Source organism: Enhydra lutris, unplaced genomic scaffold, assembly GCF_002288905.1.
Source record: "Enhydra lutris kenyoni isolate GAN:26980312 unplaced genomic scaffold, ASM228890v2 scaffoldscaffold13, whole genome shotgun sequence".
NCBI classification, from domain to species: domain Eukaryota; kingdom Metazoa; phylum Chordata; class Mammalia; order Carnivora; family Mustelidae; genus Enhydra; species Enhydra lutris.
The window spans coordinates 35064659-35081659 of record NW_019154097.1 but is presented as its reverse complement, the minus strand read 5'-3'; the positions used below and the strand labels follow the sequence as shown (position 1 = coordinate 35081659).

At 58.7% G+C, this 17001-nt stretch overlaps 2 protein-coding genes across 2 annotated transcripts in view; both read right to left on the bottom strand.

Moving 5' to 3' along the window:
* LOC111145465 (laminin subunit gamma-3-like) overlaps positions 1-367 on the bottom strand; it is a gene marked incomplete at its 5' end in the record, with an annotated part of 38241 nt that extends 37874 nt beyond the window's left edge. The window contains one exon of the mRNA XM_022500361.1: positions 225-367. Coding sequence (XP_022356069.1) covers positions 225-367 — 143 coding nt within the window. The remainder of the gene's footprint in view (positions 1-224) is intronic.
* Positions 368-7449: 7082 nt separating this feature from the next.
* LOC111145932 (laminin subunit gamma 3) overlaps positions 7450-17001 on the bottom strand; it is a 55544-nt gene continuing 45992 nt past the window's right edge. The window contains exons 20-28 of the mRNA XM_022501250.1: positions 16924-17000; positions 16352-16486; positions 15101-15248; positions 14028-14177; positions 13758-13860; positions 11226-11425; positions 10537-10683; positions 10346-10445; positions 7450-8058 (exon numbers count right to left, since the gene is read on the bottom strand). Coding sequence (XP_022356958.1) covers positions 7808-8058; positions 10346-10445; positions 10537-10683; positions 11226-11425; positions 13758-13860; positions 14028-14177; positions 15101-15248; positions 16352-16486; positions 16924-17000 — 1311 coding nt within the window. The 3' untranslated portion in view covers positions 7450-7807. The remainder of the gene's footprint in view (positions 8059-10345; positions 10446-10536; positions 10684-11225; positions 11426-13757; positions 13861-14027; positions 14178-15100; positions 15249-16351; positions 16487-16923; position 17001) is intronic.

The window sequence follows — 17001 nt, the reverse complement described above, 5'->3', positions numbered from 1 at the left end:
CGATGCGGGAAATGCCGGAGCCGGGATGTGGCCAGGCCATGAAGACCTTGAGCGTCGGGCCCAGGGGACCAGGACCCTACCCCTCCTCTCTCCCCGGACGCATCTCAAGTGGCTTCTTCACCCCCCACGGCAGCCACTGGGTGACCCCCACGTGGCGGCTGCCTTCCTTGGTCCCCCACCCAGGGTCTGGGGTCCCGGGCCGCACGGTCCTGCCTGCCACCTACCTGCCACCCACGGAGAAGTCGGACACGGCGTAGTAGTAGGACTGCAGCACCTTGGGATCCTTGAAGATGTCGTCCCCAAACGTGTTGAGCCGGTCCAGGGAGATGAGGAGCTCGGTGCTGGTGACCCACTCCTGGCGGGGAGAGTGGTGGGAGGTGAAGGCAGAGGAGGGAAGGCATCAGCAGGCTCCTGAGTACTCACTCTCACCCTGTTCCGCCTGGAGGTCTGGCCGGCTGCCCTGGGGGTCTCCTGGGACCCAGGGACAAGCCAAGCTTAGGCAGATACCAAGAACGGGGCAAAAATAAGGAGCCTATGATTTGGGAGCACACCCGTGTGGGGGCCAGGCCACCTACTGGCTGTGCAACTCTGGGGACTTCCTCCATGTCTCAAAGGCTCCCCTCCCCTATCTGTAAAATGGGACAAGGAATCGCGCCAACCCCACAAGGGTGTTTGGAGGAGGACGGCAGTGTCAGCAATGGGGCGTGGGGTAGGAACATGCTCAGGAAGGGGTCGAGGTGCTGGGGGGCAGGGCTGAAGCCACCCATCCTATCACTTGTTGTGCCCTTAACTACTCCCATCCTAGATGTTAGCAGAAGGAGAACATGTCCCAGTGCCCTTCTCCCCCACTCAGCTGGGCCTGATGTGGGGCGGGTCCTAGTTTCTAGGTTTCTCATATGCTCAGGCTCCCACAGCCAGGCACCTGCCCCAGGGGACATCTGTCCCTACAAGAGTGGGGACTTGGGGCCCCATGTTCTCACGGCTTCCCCAGCCCCCAGGTTCTGCCTGGCACGTAACAGGTGCTCAGTAAATACTTGCCGATCGCTGAATGACACCTTCCCCCTGGAAGAACGTGGCGGGGAGGTAGGGGAGAGCCCACGTGAAGGCTGACATTTTCATCTGCCTGCTGTTATAATCAGAGGTACACAGAGGCAGCTCTGGCTGAATTTTAATCAGCATTTTAATTCAGCCCAGGAGCTCCTGGTTTAGCAATCAGGCCCATCAGGGCAGAAACGAACTTCTGGCAAAGTCTGTCTTCGGGCCCCAGCGTGACAAGGCAAGTGGGTCTCAGCTGCGCCCTCGATGCTCAGCAGCTCACCGGCCCACTGCCTGGGACCCGGGGCCTCTGCTGAGGAGGTTTATGTTGGGGAGGGAGGGTCCGGCACCAGAAAACCTTCAGTGGGAGCCTCTGCGCTGAGCAGAGTTTCTAAGTGCCTGTCACTCTGACAATCGCCTCGCAAATGTCAGTGTGCCTCCAGGGATCTGGTTAAAACAGCCTCTGAAGCTGAGGTCAGGGGTAGGGCCCGAGGTTCTGCATTTCTAGCCAATGCCCAGGCCCTGCTGATGCCATCAGGTCCATCAGGTCCCCGAGCAGAGAGCTAGCGTCTGGGGCAGGGGAGCCCAGCGTGCACGGGGTCACAGGCTGGGAGAGAGAAGGGGAATTTGTTCCCTTAGCCCAAATCGTTATGGGGCTCTCCTTGATGCCTTAAAGGTCATTTTAGGGCAAACCGAGCCCCAAGGTACAATGGGCCTGTGCGGCCTATAATGGCGCCAGCTGAGACCACAACTGGGCTCTCAGGTGGATCTTGGCCAGCCCCTGGGGTCCAGGACATGGCATTAGAGGCGGGGCAGGGAGCTTCGGCTCCAGCCAGCACCCCGCAGGGGGATGCTTAGGTAGCCACTTGGTTCTGGTGGCCCGATTCTGCCTTGGCAAGCTGACCTCCCCAGGGTCCTTGGACCCTCATGGGGAACAGAGGGACCCAAGACCCCGCAGGCACGTGGACTCCTCCATTACCTGACCCCCTGAAACACTCCAAGTCCTCAGAGGAAGCACCCATCCCAGATGTGCCCAGAAGGGAGGATAGAAGGGCAAGGTGGGCTTGCCTTTCATCGTCCTTCTCTGACCTTGGGGTCCACCTGGGATCAGGGGGCCAAGTTGGGGGAGCATTTCTGAAGAGGTTATTTCTCTGTTGGGGACAATGTCCAGCACATAGGAGACAAGTCATGGGAGGGTCTCAGCCTGAGCCTCTACCCAGGAGTGATGGCTCAGAGGAACCCCGCCTGGCCCTCTGCTTGTCTTCTGATGACCTTGGCTAATAACTGGTAATCTACAGAGCTTGGAGCCCAGTGGAGAAGAAACTGTCATTTTAAACAGAATCACAATGATGACCTGGGAACATTTTTAATGAGACAAAGAGAGCCCGGGACCCTGGAAATGTGATCCTGTACCTTGAAGGATTAGCCTTGGCCCAGAGGTCTGACCTTTGCCCTCACTCCTGGGAGGTCACTTCTAAGCCCTAAGAATGCCCTGTTTGGTAAGAGTGTCTTTGTTCAGGGAGCCTGGGGGGCTCAGTCGTTAAGTGTCCTGGGATCAAGCCCTACATCGGGCTCCCTGCTCAGCGGGAAGCTTGCTTCTCCCTCTCCTGTGCCCCCTGCTTGTGTTCCCTCTCTCGCTGTGTCTCTCTCTCTGCCAAATAAATAAATAAAAATCTTATTTAAAAAAAGAGTGCCTTTGTTCACCGGTCATCTGGGGCCGCTCTAGACAGTCTATGCTAACAACCGGGTGATACAGGTACCTTGGGCCACGTAGGATCAGTTTGCCCTCTGCCGGAGCTGAAGGTTAAGGTCAGCTGTGCAGGCCATCAGCTGTCTATGTGACCAGCTCCTAGGTACAGGGGAGCCCCCCAGGTGGACATACCCTACATACTGTCACATCGTTGTTGGGAGAAATAAATGCCATCCCCACGACTCCACTGGGAGAGGACAAGGGGAAGCCCCACACCTGGTCCCTCTTGTCTCTGGGAGTTTCATGGCTATCTTGTTCTGTGAGTCCTTCAAGATAATCACTGAACCTGAGGGTGGTCTTGGGGACCCCAAATCAGCTGATTCCATGTGCTCCTGTGCTGGGGAGCCAGGGCGGGGACACAATTTCTTTCTGGGCCTAAATGTTCCCTCTAGAGATAAGCAGGAATTCCATCCCTGGCGCCCGGTTATCTCTGACCAGCAATGCTCTGAGCTCTAGCTGCACCGTCCAGGATGGTCACCACTAACCCTTTGAGGGAAGGGAGGGCAGACTTTCTCAGCACAGGACACTCAGGGAAATGCCCTAGAGGGCTGTCCAGCACTCAGAAACATCGAGCAGAGCACCGCGTCCGTAGGGGAAAGGTCACCAACACTCAGGAACGTGGATGTGTGTGGGGACCAATACTGGTAAGGCTATAAACCTGAGCAGACCCCGGTGGGCTGGACAGCGGGACAAGTGAATGGACACAGTTACAGGCCTGCTATTCTTGGCTATGAGGACAAGACGGGCGAGCCACGGGAGCTCTTCCCTTCAGAGCATGATTCAGCATCTCTCACACGCCAAGCACAGTGACTGCCACTTTATAAGTGTCTGTCCCCACCAGGCAATTTAAATTAAAATTCATTAAAATAAGACTTAAAAAATTCACTTCCGGGGCGCCTGGGTGGCTCAGTGGGTTAAGCCGCTGCCTTCGGCTCAGGTCATGATCTCAGGGTCCTGGGATCGAGCCCCGCATTGGGCTCTCTGTGTGTGTGTGTGTGTGTGTGTGTGTGTGTGTGTGTGTGTGTGTGTGTGTGTGGTTGGGTAAAGGCATAATGACAAAGCGCCGCGAAGACATCAGTGACACTTTAAATCCATCAGAATGATTTGTGTTTTGTTAATTAAATCTGTTCTTGAGCACTCACTATGCCCCAGCTACTTTGCCGGCTCAGTACAGCATAGATTTACATTGTTTAATTCTCAAAACTCTGCAGAATAGGACTTGGTGTTCCCAGTTGACAGAAAAGAAAAGTCAAGGAGCTGAAGCTGGGGACAAGTCCACTCGGATGATGATAAGCCAAGCCCCCGACTCCTGGGGGTAGGGGGCGTGGGTGCGGGAACCAGGGACTAGTGACGGGACAGTAATGAAGTCTCACGGCCGAATCAGGACAGTTCTGAGAGTGAAGGGTGGCAGTCCTCCTAAGTATGCCGACAGCCACAGGTACAAGCAGGAGCTGTCCTGGGCAAACAGCTGTCCCAGTCACCAGTAATGCAAACCCCCCACCCCACCACCACCACCACAGAGTGTGTCCCTGGGAACTGGATCTGGGAAGTCTCCTTCCCCACAGACTTACCTTTGTCTTGCCCTCAGGACTGGGATCCTGGGGCCAGCTGGTCATCTCTTCTGTGGTTGTCCCTGGGAGGCAAAGTGGCCAGGTTGTCCCAAGGAAGGGGGCTGGACAGGATGGAATGTCCCACGGTGGACCCATGTCAGGGCAGCAGCAGTTCAAGGCCCCACGTCCCCAGCACAGTGAGCACCTGCTTCCCCCACCCCCCCGGTTATTCTCTGGTGCCCACCCACCTCTAGGGTTTGGATCTGGCCAAGCTGTGTGGTCTGGGGCCCAGCACCAGCCTTGTCTGAGGCTCAGTGTCCTTTGCTGCAGAGTGGAGGAAACAGTGCCTCTCACCCAGCAACGGCTGTTAGAACTTTTATGACTTTCAGGGTGCTTGGAGCAGAGAGTAAAAGCCTGCAGGGGAGCAGGGCTTAGGAATTACAACCCTTGGTTGATGGGAGATGTTCCATCTGGAGGCCAGATTAGGGACCTGACCTAGAATGGGGCCCTCATGACACCCTTCCCAGTCGAGGCTCAGATGGCCTGTTGCCCTGGTCGGTTGCGGTGGCCGGCCGCCCCACCTTCCCGTGCTCAGCCGCCGGGCTGCGTTGCTAACCAGATGCTCCGCAGCTGCCACACTCCACCCAGCACAGCCCCACCTCTGGGGCCGGAGTGGCTCTGCACACACCAGGCATGACCGGACTGCATGAGTCATGAGATGTTAAGCCTGAGGTACGTCACCATGGAATGGAGAAGAGGCCTGGGCTGCACATCCCCACCCCACTGGGATGATGACACTGGGCCTTGCTGAGCCCCACAGCTTGAGCGGATAGGGGTTTAATGCCAAGAGCAGGCATCAGAATGGCCGCGTGCCTCTATCAGCACAGAAACTGGGTGTTGAGGAAGAGGGTCTGGAGGGCATCAGACTCTATCTATTCCGGGGTCTGCAAAGAACCTTGGTCTTCTTGGCCCTTCCTATACCAGACACCAGTCATCCAACGCCCTGCAGAGCACCAGCCTCCCGCCCCTGTCCTTCCTCTCCTATCTACCCAGTCACTCCCTGGGTCATCGGTGTCCACCACATTATGCACACACACACAACCCTCACTCGCCGTGGCCTTGGCTTTCAGGTTGTCTGTGGAGGAGCCGGCCTCTTTCTTGGAATGCTCTCCCCCAACAGATCTGGAGAGGATACAGAGAAGCTCTCAGTATATGGCTTTGTACCGCTCTTCTGACTAGGAATTGGGGGCCCTGGCCTAAGCTGGGTCTGTCTTTTGGGGGAGTAATCAGGACAGTTTCAAACTTGTCTCTGGGTTGGACCGATGAAATGGGACTAGGGTCCGGGGGTGCGGGCATCCTCTTCCATCATGCTCAGGAAGAGCAAAGAAAGCTGCTCTGCGCGCGGGGTGGGGAGGTAGGAGACTGAAGCAAACATGGGGGTGGGGGGCAGAGGCAAGGAGAGGGTTAGAAGGGAGGGGACAGGAGAGTCCCCGGAGGCTTGGCAGTGTTTCCCACCCCAGGATTCTAGGAGAGCCTCCCACGTCCTCCCAACAAACTCCCCTTTTTAATTATGCCAACTTGAAAGGGCTTCAGACTATGTGGCCAAGAGCTTAGACTGCCCATGTTCCATAGTCCATCCTATCGATGCAACCTGGGTTTTCTGGGTGATCTGTGCTGGCCAGGCCCCCACCCTGTGAACCCTGAGCTATTGCCCACCCTCCTGCCTGGAATGTTCCCTCTGACTCCCCGCCCTTTAAGGTCTGGCCCAAAGCCCTTCTTCTTCTCATTGGTGTCCATTTCTGAGTGGAGAGACACTTGATTTTGAGTTCACGATGTCCTGCTTCCCTGTCTCCGGCCTGAACCAGAGATCAGCCGAGGGCCCCTCATGCTCTCCTAGGCTTTGCCTGACAAACCCCCCGGAGCAGAGGTGGGACAGCAGGTGCCTATGGCCGCCAGACCCCAGCCAAGCCCCCACGGGAAGACCCTGGCAAAACCAGTAAGCTCCACTTCTGCCACCTGCCTGCTACTGCACGTGGACCAAGAGAGATCACTGAACATTCCTCCACCCACCCGCTGGGTGCTAGGTGTGTGCACCCACATGCCAGGACAGTGAGTCCACACCACAGCCGGGGCCCCTGCTTCCAACCAGCGGGAGATGACCAAAAGCATGCCACCCAGCTAGTAAAGAGGTCCTTTATTTTCACATTAAACAGAACCAGTCCATGTTGCTTCCTGTCCACCCCGCCCCCTCCGCCTGCAGGAGGAAGAGCCCCGGAGGGGAGGTGGGCTCCTGGGGCCTGGGTCTGGGGTCCCGGGGCCAAGGGCCTGTTGTCGGTGGGAAGAGGGCCCCGGGAATGGGGAGGAGCTCAGGGAGGAAATGCCAGGAATCCTGGGCAGAGGCTGGCAGGGGGCCTGACCACAGGGGGCTCCCCAGCATGACAGGCTGGAGCCACAGCCAGGCTGCCACACCCAGCAGGGACCTCCCAGGTGGCAAGTGCGGCCACAGGGCCTCAGAGCCAGTGTCAATCAAAGGCTGACAGGGGTCTTGGGGTCCCAAAGAGGAGCTCCCCCAGCACCCTAGTCCCCCTGACCCAGGCCTGCTAAGGCCCTTGAGGCTCAGCTCTCTGGCTAGGCCACAGGCTGAAAGGAGCACTGGGCCCAGGGCAGGCGACTCCCAGGATCCCGAGACCAAGCATTCCAGGAAACCAGTGAAAACCGTGCAGGGCTGGGCCATCCTCCTGGTGGACCAAGGAGGCCGCACCCCGGCCCTGGGGGTCCCTGGGCCTCAAGCTCCCCTGCTGAGAGCCCCCTGCCCCTGTCTGCTGCTGAGGATCTTCCATCTCTTGGTCTGCCTGGTCCCTCCGCTGTGTGGAGTGGGCGATGGGCAGGTGTCCTGGGATGACCTGCTGCAGGACCACGGGCAGCCCTGGGGCCGGTGGCTCTGGCTCCTGCCCAGCCCAGCCTGGATCCCTGCAGATGGCCCCCTCAGCCTCTCAGGCACCAACTCTGCTTGGGTCCTCGCCTTCAGAAGCAAGAGTGAGCGTGGAGGTGCCGGAGGGTAATTAACATACCCCCCCCCAGCATCCAGAGGGCATGCGGCAGAAAGGGTACCCAGGAACCGGCTGTGAACTGAGTAGAACGTGTACATGCACAGAGGAACTGGCGAAAGTGTGTGCCTTGTGCACACAGGCGTGTCCCCACAAGGTGTGCATGTGTTCCTGACACTGGGGTGTGCATGTGTACGCATCATGGCCTGGGAGTGCCCGCCTGGGCGAACTGTATATGTACACGGACTCTGGCGGGCACGGAGGGGACGTGGCTGTGGACTTGGAAGCCTACGTGAGTATTCCCTTGGGGTGGGCACACAGCCGCAGGCTCTGGGGGGGTGTGTCTGCAAGGGTGCACCTGTGGGGTGCATGTGCCTGCCCTGGCCAGGGCCACAGTGTTGGGGGAGGGGTGTCCTGGGCGGCCCTCACTGCCAACTGGCACAGCTCTGGGGCAGGCTATGCAGAATGGCCTCCAGGTTCTGCTTGTCGGCACGGATCTCAGCGAGGTCGTTCTCGAAGCTCTGGATCTGCAGCTCCTGCTGCTCCGACTCCTGCTGTAGCAGCCTCAGTTTCCCCTGCAGGGCCCCCGGCGGGCTCAGCTGCAGCCTCAGGCGCTCCAGTGCCCACTGGGTCTCGTTCAGGGCCTGGGCTGGGGCCTGATGGGTGTCCAGCGACCCTGCAGAGGGGCACAGACGGCCTCAGCAGAGACCAGCTCTCCCGCAGGCCCCAGTGCCCGTTCAGCGCCCACCCCCGAGACCTCTGGAGACACAAACCTTCCAGGATTGTGACTGCCCATGATCTGCCAGGAAAGCAAGGGACAGAGAAGGCAGTGTGTCTGGTCTGGGCTCCCCAATGGGTACACATGAAGACTCTGGAACTTTCCCCCTAGACAGCGCTGGGCAACGGTTCCTTTTTGTCACGGTACTACTGTTATTAATAAAAAGAACTCCCCGCGTGGGTCCTGAGCCCATTTCCTAAAGCCGTGTGTGGCACAAGGTCCCCATGGCTCCATGCCGATTTGCCGAGAGCATGCATTTAAAGATGCCTCCTGTGCCGAGACGCGGACCGCCACGGGGGTAAAAAGCAGTGTCCCTGGCATTAGAATGAGGGCTGCGGAAGCGGATGGGGCAGGAGGGGCTGCCGGCTCCCGTAAGCAGGCACCAAGGGTCTCGTCCTGGCCCAGCATGGGTTAACTCTGTTTTTTGGAGTTCAGCACTTCCCAGAGCCTCATCAAGGGTAAAACGAGGAGGCAGGGCCCGGTGCCCACATTTGAACTTGGTGGTGGTAATGGTGGCATGGGATCCACGGGCTGTCTCCCCCATCTGGGCCTTGTCACCTTGTCATTTATGGGTGACATTTAACAGGAAGATGAGGTTCAGCCATTGGGGATGGGGAAGTAAGTTCTAAATGGCTTCTAATCCCACAGGATCCCACTGGGGCCAGGGCTCCCCTGAGCCCCAAATTTCCTGGGCAACGAAGGTGGGGGTCAGAGGGCAGGCAGTTGGGGGCGGGGAGGTGGGCAGGAGGAGGCATCGGGAAGCTGAGCGCCGCTGGCCCGGGCAGATCCCGCTCCCAGCAAAGACCCCATCCACGGGGAGGCCCCAACTGCCTGGCCTTCGAGATTCAGGTTCAGCTTGTAGCCACATTCCACCTGCACTCCAGGGGCCCCCAGGCAGGGGCCCTCTGGGGGCTGCTCATGCCTGCGCCCCCAACTCAGGCACAGCAATAGACAGCAATGCGGCCAGTGCTCTGAGTCCTTGGCGTCGGGAACAGACCAGTGGCTACCAGTGGGCACCCCGATTCGGTCAGACCTGTGTGCAAACCTCAGTTTCCCCACTGACTGGCCATGGGGCCCCGGGCACATCACTTAAACTCTGTGCCTCAGACTACCTGTCCGCAAGATGACTAGAGAGTCCGGGCCCTCGCCTCCCAAGCAGAGCATTCTAGATCACGAGCACGCAAATCTTAGGGCCCGGCATGCAAGCACGACGCGGAACATGGTGATTCTTCCCCTTATTAGTAATGAGGCCACATGTGTGCTGTTATGTAGGTGACCCTGAGGACGTGACACTAAGGGGCAGAAGCCAGTCACAGAAGGACACAGGGACATGAGGTCCCTGGAGTGTCAAGTTCACAGGGACCAAAGAGGTCCCAGGTGGGGGTACCAGGGGCTGGGGCATAGGGAGTTTGTGTCTAATGGGTACAGTGTTTCAGTTTGAGAAGACGGGAAAGTTATGGAGACGGATGGCGGAGACGGCTGTGCCACGTGTGAATGTACTTAATGCCTCTTAACTGTGTGCCTGAAGATGGTTAAAATGGCCAATTTTGTGTTACATGCATGTTACCACGGTTTTGGAAAATGCATGGCTACTGTCCTCCGCTCCCCCGCCCTGCTCTGTGGCCTCTGGGCCTTGCTGGGTGCTCTCCCCTTCATCTGAGAGGCCTCCTTGCTGAGGCTCCTCCCTGAGAGCTGCTCACCGGCTCTCACCACGCAGGTGGCAAGCACTTTCTACACGACGCTGGTGCTTACGTCCATTTTACAGATGAGGGAACTGAGGCTCAGAGAGGCACAGTGGTTTTCCCAAGGTCACACAGCCAGGGAAGGGAAAGCACCAGACTTGAGTCTCGGTCTGATTCTCGATGCCATCCTTGCTTCTGACATTCTCTCTCCTCCTCTGAAACCCTCAGGCACGCAGAACCCATCTGCTCCTGTGGTCCCCACAGGCGTTCCATCTGCTGAGTTTTCTGTGCTCCCCCCCTGCCCCCTGCATCGCCAGACTAGCGGCCCCTGGAGGCGCACAGTGACACCAGCCCCACCTTGCAGGATGGCCTGGGGCTATTTCAAATGCTTGTGGCTGGGGAGGGGGGACCGTGGGTATCGGGGGGCGAGGAGGAAAGCTTCTCTAGGACTGGGCCTCACAGAAGCTCCTGGGGGTGCTCCAGGGACCCAGGGGTCTCCTTACCCAGCCTGGACAGCAGCTCCGACAAGGCCTGGACGTCCCTCTCCAGGGAGGCACGCGATTCTCGGATCTGCTGTTCCAAGGAATTCAGCCTGGCACCCATCTAGGGTGGGAGGGAAAGCTTGACCGGCTCCCCACTGGCTCGGGGGCCAGGAGGAAATGGGAGTTGGGGTGGGGGGTCTTGGCACACATACCTGCTCTGCGTCCTCCAGCTCCCGTCTACGGGCCTGTGAGGCGAGCACCTGCCGGGAGGCCTGTCGGAACGTCGCCCGCGTCTGGCTGGAGAGCCGGCCTGCCCGGCGGTGTTCCTGCTTGCCTTCCCTGAGCAAGGCCTTGGCGAGCTGGGGGGTGGGCAGCAGTAGAGGGGAAGAGGGTGAGCGGACTGAGCCCTTTCGGAAGTAAAGAGCACTGACGGCCGTGATGCCGAGCGGTCGTCAGTTTGAGCCCCGGATCATTCGTTCATTTCACAAACACGGACTGGACGCTGGCGACACGCACAGAGCCAGCGGGGGCCAGAGGGACGCACAGACTGGACTTTGGCCCCAATTAAAAAATAAGAGCTTAGAGGTTTGGGGGAGTAAAGGCAAACAGACCTCGGTGAGAGTCCTGGCCATGGGACTTTAAGTCCGTCACCCGGACCGGGCCTCGGGGTCCACACCCAGGACGCCAGCGACAACAGTGATACCTATTTCTTGAGGAACCAACAGGGTCACTGGCCTGGGCCCCCCTGAGCCCTTGGTAAGTGCGGAGCATTCAGCATGGTCTACGCGGATGGGGGCAGATCTGTGGGGACCCCGTTTCACCTACAGAAGGGGCATTTCTTCCAGGACAGTCTTCCCACGGGTCCAGAAGGCAAGGACGTCGTCACACTCGTGGCCCTGACCTTAGCACTGTCCTTGGCCAACAGCTCGGCTTCCCTGCCCTTCTTCTTGGCGCTGCAGGAGACAGACGCTGCGTTGCCCAGCATCCTCTCCGCCTGCTTGGTCTTCTTCTTCAAGTCTACGAGGAGCCTGTCGCTGACGACGCCTGCCTTCCTCCCCAGCGCGGCCTGGTCCCTGGGCTGCGGAAACTGCCGCTTCATTCCTGCAAACCAGGGCAGGCGGTGTCAAGAGGGCGGCCGCTGCCCTGAGAGCCTGCCAGGTAGCCACTGCGTCCGGTCCCCAGACAATGGGAGGGAGGTGCTGGGGGCAGGAGATCTCCAGGAAACCTCCTGAAGCTTCTCTGGGAGTCAAGCGAGTAATGAGCAACACGCACCGTTCAGTGAATTTAAAGATTCATGTTACATCGTGGTGTTTGTTAAAATCGCGAGATTACACGGTTGGCTGACGCCTGGGCCGGGGTTGGGAATGGATGGGGAGCCACACCTCAGTACCCAGAAACTCCATTCAGCTCCTTCTCTGTACCCCTCCCTTATGTCTAAAAAGGCTCTGAAGCAGCTTATAGTGCCAGCGACAGGTACGTTAACAACCGGACCACTGAAGTGAAAAAGCAAGGACCATAGCAACGCGGGGAGGGGATGAGGAGGGAAGGAGAGGCGTGCGAAGGGCCAGAAAATTAGGATAATGACATCTCAGGCACTAAATGCTCTGTTCACCTCTGAGCTTCCTAGCAGCCAAGACAAAAAGGGAAGTATTATGATTTGCGTAGGTTTTATTACCTATTAAGAAGTGGCTTCCCTCTGTAAAGAAGAGAGACTTTTTCCTTTTCTTTCAGATGAAATTTGAAGGGAAATTGGGAGTTCTAACGATAGATTTTAAAATGAATCAAGCCTTCCAAGGCAGAATGTCACGTAATTTTCCATGAAGATAACCGAGAAATTAGATCTACTTTGTTTCTCGTACACGAAGTTGGTGTTTCTTAAAATGCACTCCATGGAGTGCTAACTCTACGGGGTGTTACTAAACATCAGGAGGAAACGTCAAACTTAAAGAAAGAGAACCAGGTTTCTTTGTTACAGGACTTCTCAGGACCTTTAATATCATAAGGTATGCACCGTATGGCCTCGAGAGGGCACTATGGTAGCAACATTTCCTAAACTTATCTAAACACAAACCGACTGGTTGTCTTGGGATAAAGGCCCCAGGGCCACCCCCTTGGGGAAAGCTGTTCCATATTCGATGAATTTTCCTTTCATCCTAAATACCCACTGAGCACAGACTGACTGGTGGTGAGAGGGGGTGTCTCTGAAAAGGGGTAGGAATGGGGAAATTAGCTCGGGGTTAGCAGTTTGAGATGAGTCCTCACGTGGACCGAGGTACTGCACCAAGGAGGCAGATTTCCACACAGTACATCCCCCAGCGAGAAGGCAATAGCTCGTGGGCTGGTGAGCACACGTTGCTGGAAGTAGGGAAGCAGAGGGTGGAGGAGCCCCTTGCCCGCCGAGGGGGCTGCAGCAGGTGGCTTTAGTAAGCCTTACGATTTTAATGTTCAGAAGTCCTAATATTCCATCACTAGTATCACAGAATTTACTGAACACGATTTAGAGGCAAGTACTCATGGCCACGGCCTCCCCGTCGGAAGTCCCCTGGTCGGTGGGTGGCCAGGCCTCCCACCACAGAGAAACCTAGAGAACAGGAAGCACCGGCCAGCTCGCCCTCTGCCCCAGGGGGCAGGAGGCCGAGGCTGGAGCCACATCTCTCAGTGGCAGCAATGGAGTTGGGGAGGAAGTCCTTGGAGCCGAGGGGAACGCAGAGCCTGACTCCCAGTCTCAAACTCCAAGGGGCCTCTGGGGCTGCCTGTGTTCCTGCCTTACCCAGTTCACTGGGCGGAGCCACAGATAAAGGGTGAGGGGGCTTCTCTCTGGAGCAAAGAGCCATCACAGAAGCTCCTTCTGGAGGGGGACACGGAGCTGGAGAACCCTAACACCAGACAGCTTCTCTTCAGGGCACCTCTGACCCAGGGATAGTCGTCAATCCCTTTCCTTGGTCTACACATCTATAAAATGGGACCACTCAGCTTCATTTTCCTAGAGCTCGAGGAGACCTGGACTGGCATCAACCCACATCCCTTTCTCAAGGGAAGTCTGTCTCCGTCCCCACGGCCCCAGCTGAGCCCCGGACGTGATAGGTGTTTGTACCAGGTGACAGGATCCCTGTCAGAGCAGACTAGACCAGGGACGGACAGCTGAGGGCATCGGGTCCTCTTGGTCCTGATGGGCTCTGCGTGTGGTCTGATGGCTGATGGCCATGTAGGCGAGATGCCAGAGAGCGGCGTGTGAGGGCAAGACCAGCAGCCACGGGAGAGGTCCTGGCTGGGGTGGGGCAGGGAATGGAATGTTTGGCTTATGCCCCCACAACCGGACTTCTGTCCCCTTCTTGTCCCCAGGGCCACACTGGCCTGGCTGAGGCGGGAGCCCGGATGGTGGTCACGGGCATTTGTGCATCAAGAAGCCTCGGGCTCGGCAAGGCATGCGTACCTTCCAGGTCGGCCAACAGGGTCCTGGCTCCTGTGACAGTCACTGTGGCTGCCTGGACGGATGAGGAAGCCTGGGTCAGGGCGTCTCTGGCCTCCTGGCGTAGCTGGAGAGAGAAGAGAGAGGCTGGGCAGGGGCGCTGCAGACGGGAGACACTGGAGTGATGGGAAAGACTATTTCTGGTCTTTGCCCTTCCCCCCCGCACCCCCTGACTCCAGGACACCCTTGGGACAGCACCCCACCAGGTGCCCGCCTCAGAGGATAGGAGCCCACCTGTGTGAAGGGCTCGATCTTGCGCAGCATGGCCCGGGCGGTGGCCCGGAGGGTCTGGGCCGCCTCAGTGACCCGGCGCTCTCTGGATGCGACCGTCTCCTCCAGGGCCTGCACCTTCTGGCTCAGGGCCCCCACCTGGGACTTCTGAGGCTGCAGGGAGATGGTGGGCTCAGGTGGGGCCTGGCAGAAAGGTCTGAGGGGCAGAACCCCTAGTGGGTGAGAGGCACCCGGGGAGCGGGAATGCTGGGGACAGGACCCTGGAAGCAGAGGGGCTGGGGGCGGGGGCCGCCCGGTGGGGGAACCTGTCTCTATTCCAGCTCTACTAGTTACTATACGTGAGGCCTCCCTGACCTGCATTTCCTTCCCCAGGCCCACAGTCTCAGCGGAATACCTGGGGCCGGATGTACCTCCACATTCAGAATCCTCCTGGCCTGAGAGAAGCAGAACTGTGTGGGTTCTGAGCACAAATAAGCAGCCTCGGGCCCGTCAGGTTTTGCCCCAAATATATCTGTAGAAGCTCAGTCTCTTCCTTAAAGGGCAGGTTCCAAGTTCCGGGATTTCAGGATTACTAGGCAGATGTGATGGAGCGGGTTTCCCTGGGGGGCCGACAAGCACTAGGGCCACCTTGCCCACAACTCATGAATCCTCTCCCAGCCCTGTAGACGCAGCCCTCAGATAACCGAATGGGCGAGCCCTAGCTGACGGAGGACCTAACCGAAGTACGGGTTGGGGAGTAGGGGATGTCCTTGGCCAAGGTCACAGATCTGGAGCGGCGGAGCTGGGATTTGATCCCACGTCTGTCTGGTGCCTTTGCTAATGCCACGACAACGGAGAAGACGCCTGGTCTCACTATTGTCACCACAACCCACAACAAAGCCTGGCCCAGCGCTCACTCGGAGCCAGGCAGGCACAAGGCCAAGCCACGGAGATGGATCGGCTCGTTTTAATTGACTGCCATCTACTTAAAAATAAGCCACATCATCTGCCCAGGCCTGGGCTGCACCGGCTTTCCAGCCGCCGCCTTCTCCCACCCCCACCCCAGGCTGAGCTCCGGGGCAGCCAGCGGGGCTGACCAGTGCTGAGGGGGCCGCTGGCGAGGCCAGGCCCAGGGCGGCGTCTGCACGGACTCGCTGCATGGCGGCCAGTGCCCTCTCCGCTTCGGGCAGTGTCTGTGCCACAGCTCTGCCCAGCGCCTCCTGGGCCGCCTGGACCTCTTGGTACCTGAGAGGAGACAGCAGAGGTGGCTCACAGAGCAGAGAGCACGGGGCCATCCTTCCCCACGGCTGACCCCCAGACCCCCGCCTGGAGCCCTCTTCAATGTCAGAACTCAGCAGCTGGCCTCGGAAATTGGCCGCTACCGGGCAGCTCTCGGATGAATGGAAAAGGCAGGAGAGGCGCCCATTCTTGTTTCTTCATTCATTCAATTCGAGCACTCTTTTCTGAAGGGGCTTGCCCCTGGTTTCCACCCTCGAGTCATCTGCTTTGCAAATGTTGGAAGCCTCTGGCTGAATCACTAAGTGGAAAGTGCCTGGTGCTGGGGAAGGGACAGAAGCCCAGGCCCTGGTCTTGAATCTGCTGTGCCCTCAGGTGACCTTGGGCAAACACTCTCCAGATGAACGGAGAGCTCTGGGGCCCCTTGAGATCCAAGGGGGTGTAGTCAACCACCTAGAACAGCTCCCTGTCCCACCCAGCTGATCACCCCCTCCCCGCCCAGCTCTGCCATGGACACTGCCGGGGCAGGGACCTCCGGCCACCTCTCATCTCTCCCCACTTCTCAGACAGCCCCTGCCCCCAATCCTGCCCCGGGAGGGGGTCATGTGATTTCACCCCAGTCATGCCAGGGGACTGGGTGTGGGCCATCTGACTGGAGGTGGGCCAATTGGATTCTCTCATCTAGGAAGTCAACTTGGGACTTTTGAGACCTTGCTGTGTCTCTCCTGACCCTCCACTGCAGAAGACATAGGAGGGTCACCCATGGCAGAGAAGCAGAGGCCAAGCAGGAAGCTGGTGTCTGAGAGGAGCTGCTGGGAGGAGGGTAGAGGTCGGGGATGGGGCTGGGGATGATGCAGGGGTGAGAAAGAGAGATACCGCTCTAGACCCTCCTGGTTCAGGCCCTCATCCCCTCTCTCTAGAGACTGAGCTGCACCCCCAGGCCTAAGAGGGCTCCTGTAACTCACCACCCAGTGAGCCCAAGACCTCAGATATCTCCCCCGCCCCCACCCAAAGAACATCAGGACTCGGGAAGGAAGCCAGCTCTGGACCAGCAGCCTCCAGCAGCTGGAGGAGGCCGGTTCAAGCTTCTACCCACATCCGGGAGGCCTCACCTGTCCTCCAGGTCCTGCTGGGCCTCCGAGGCCACCCTGCCCTCCAGCAGACTCCAGAGAAGCACATAGCTGGTGTTGGAGGCGACCAGGGCCCTCTGAGCCGTGGCTTCAATCCTGGCAGTGGCGTCCCTGTGGCTGTAAGGAAACGTCCACCTGACCTTCAGCAACAGCTCACAGAGAAGGGGACCTGGGCCCGAACCCACCCCTCCCACCATGTGGGCCTCCCACAGTCCCAAACAGAGTCTGGCCCCGAGGGCCAGGCTCCTCCCCTCCCTCTGCCTGACACAGCAAAGGCTGATGGGCAGGGACCCACGGCCCTGCTCCTGTTACACAGAACCTATGCCCGTTGTCTTGCACAGTGATCTGTGGGGCCTTTCGTCGCACGTGAAGTCTCAGTTTGGACAATAATGATACGGTCGCCCTAATAAAGCCGTCACAGAAGAGGGTGAGCAGCACGGTCTGGCTCTGAATCCGGGCAGGGGGACACCTGTCAGGCTGACCCTGACCCCAGAACCCCCAGGAAAAGGGCGGGGCTCCCTTCAGGACCAGGCTCCCGGGCCTTGGGGGCTCACCTCCTGGCGAGGGCACGGGCCTCTGTGGCCAGGGGGCTCCAGGTGGTGGGCTGGCTGGACCCTTCCTGAGGAATCACC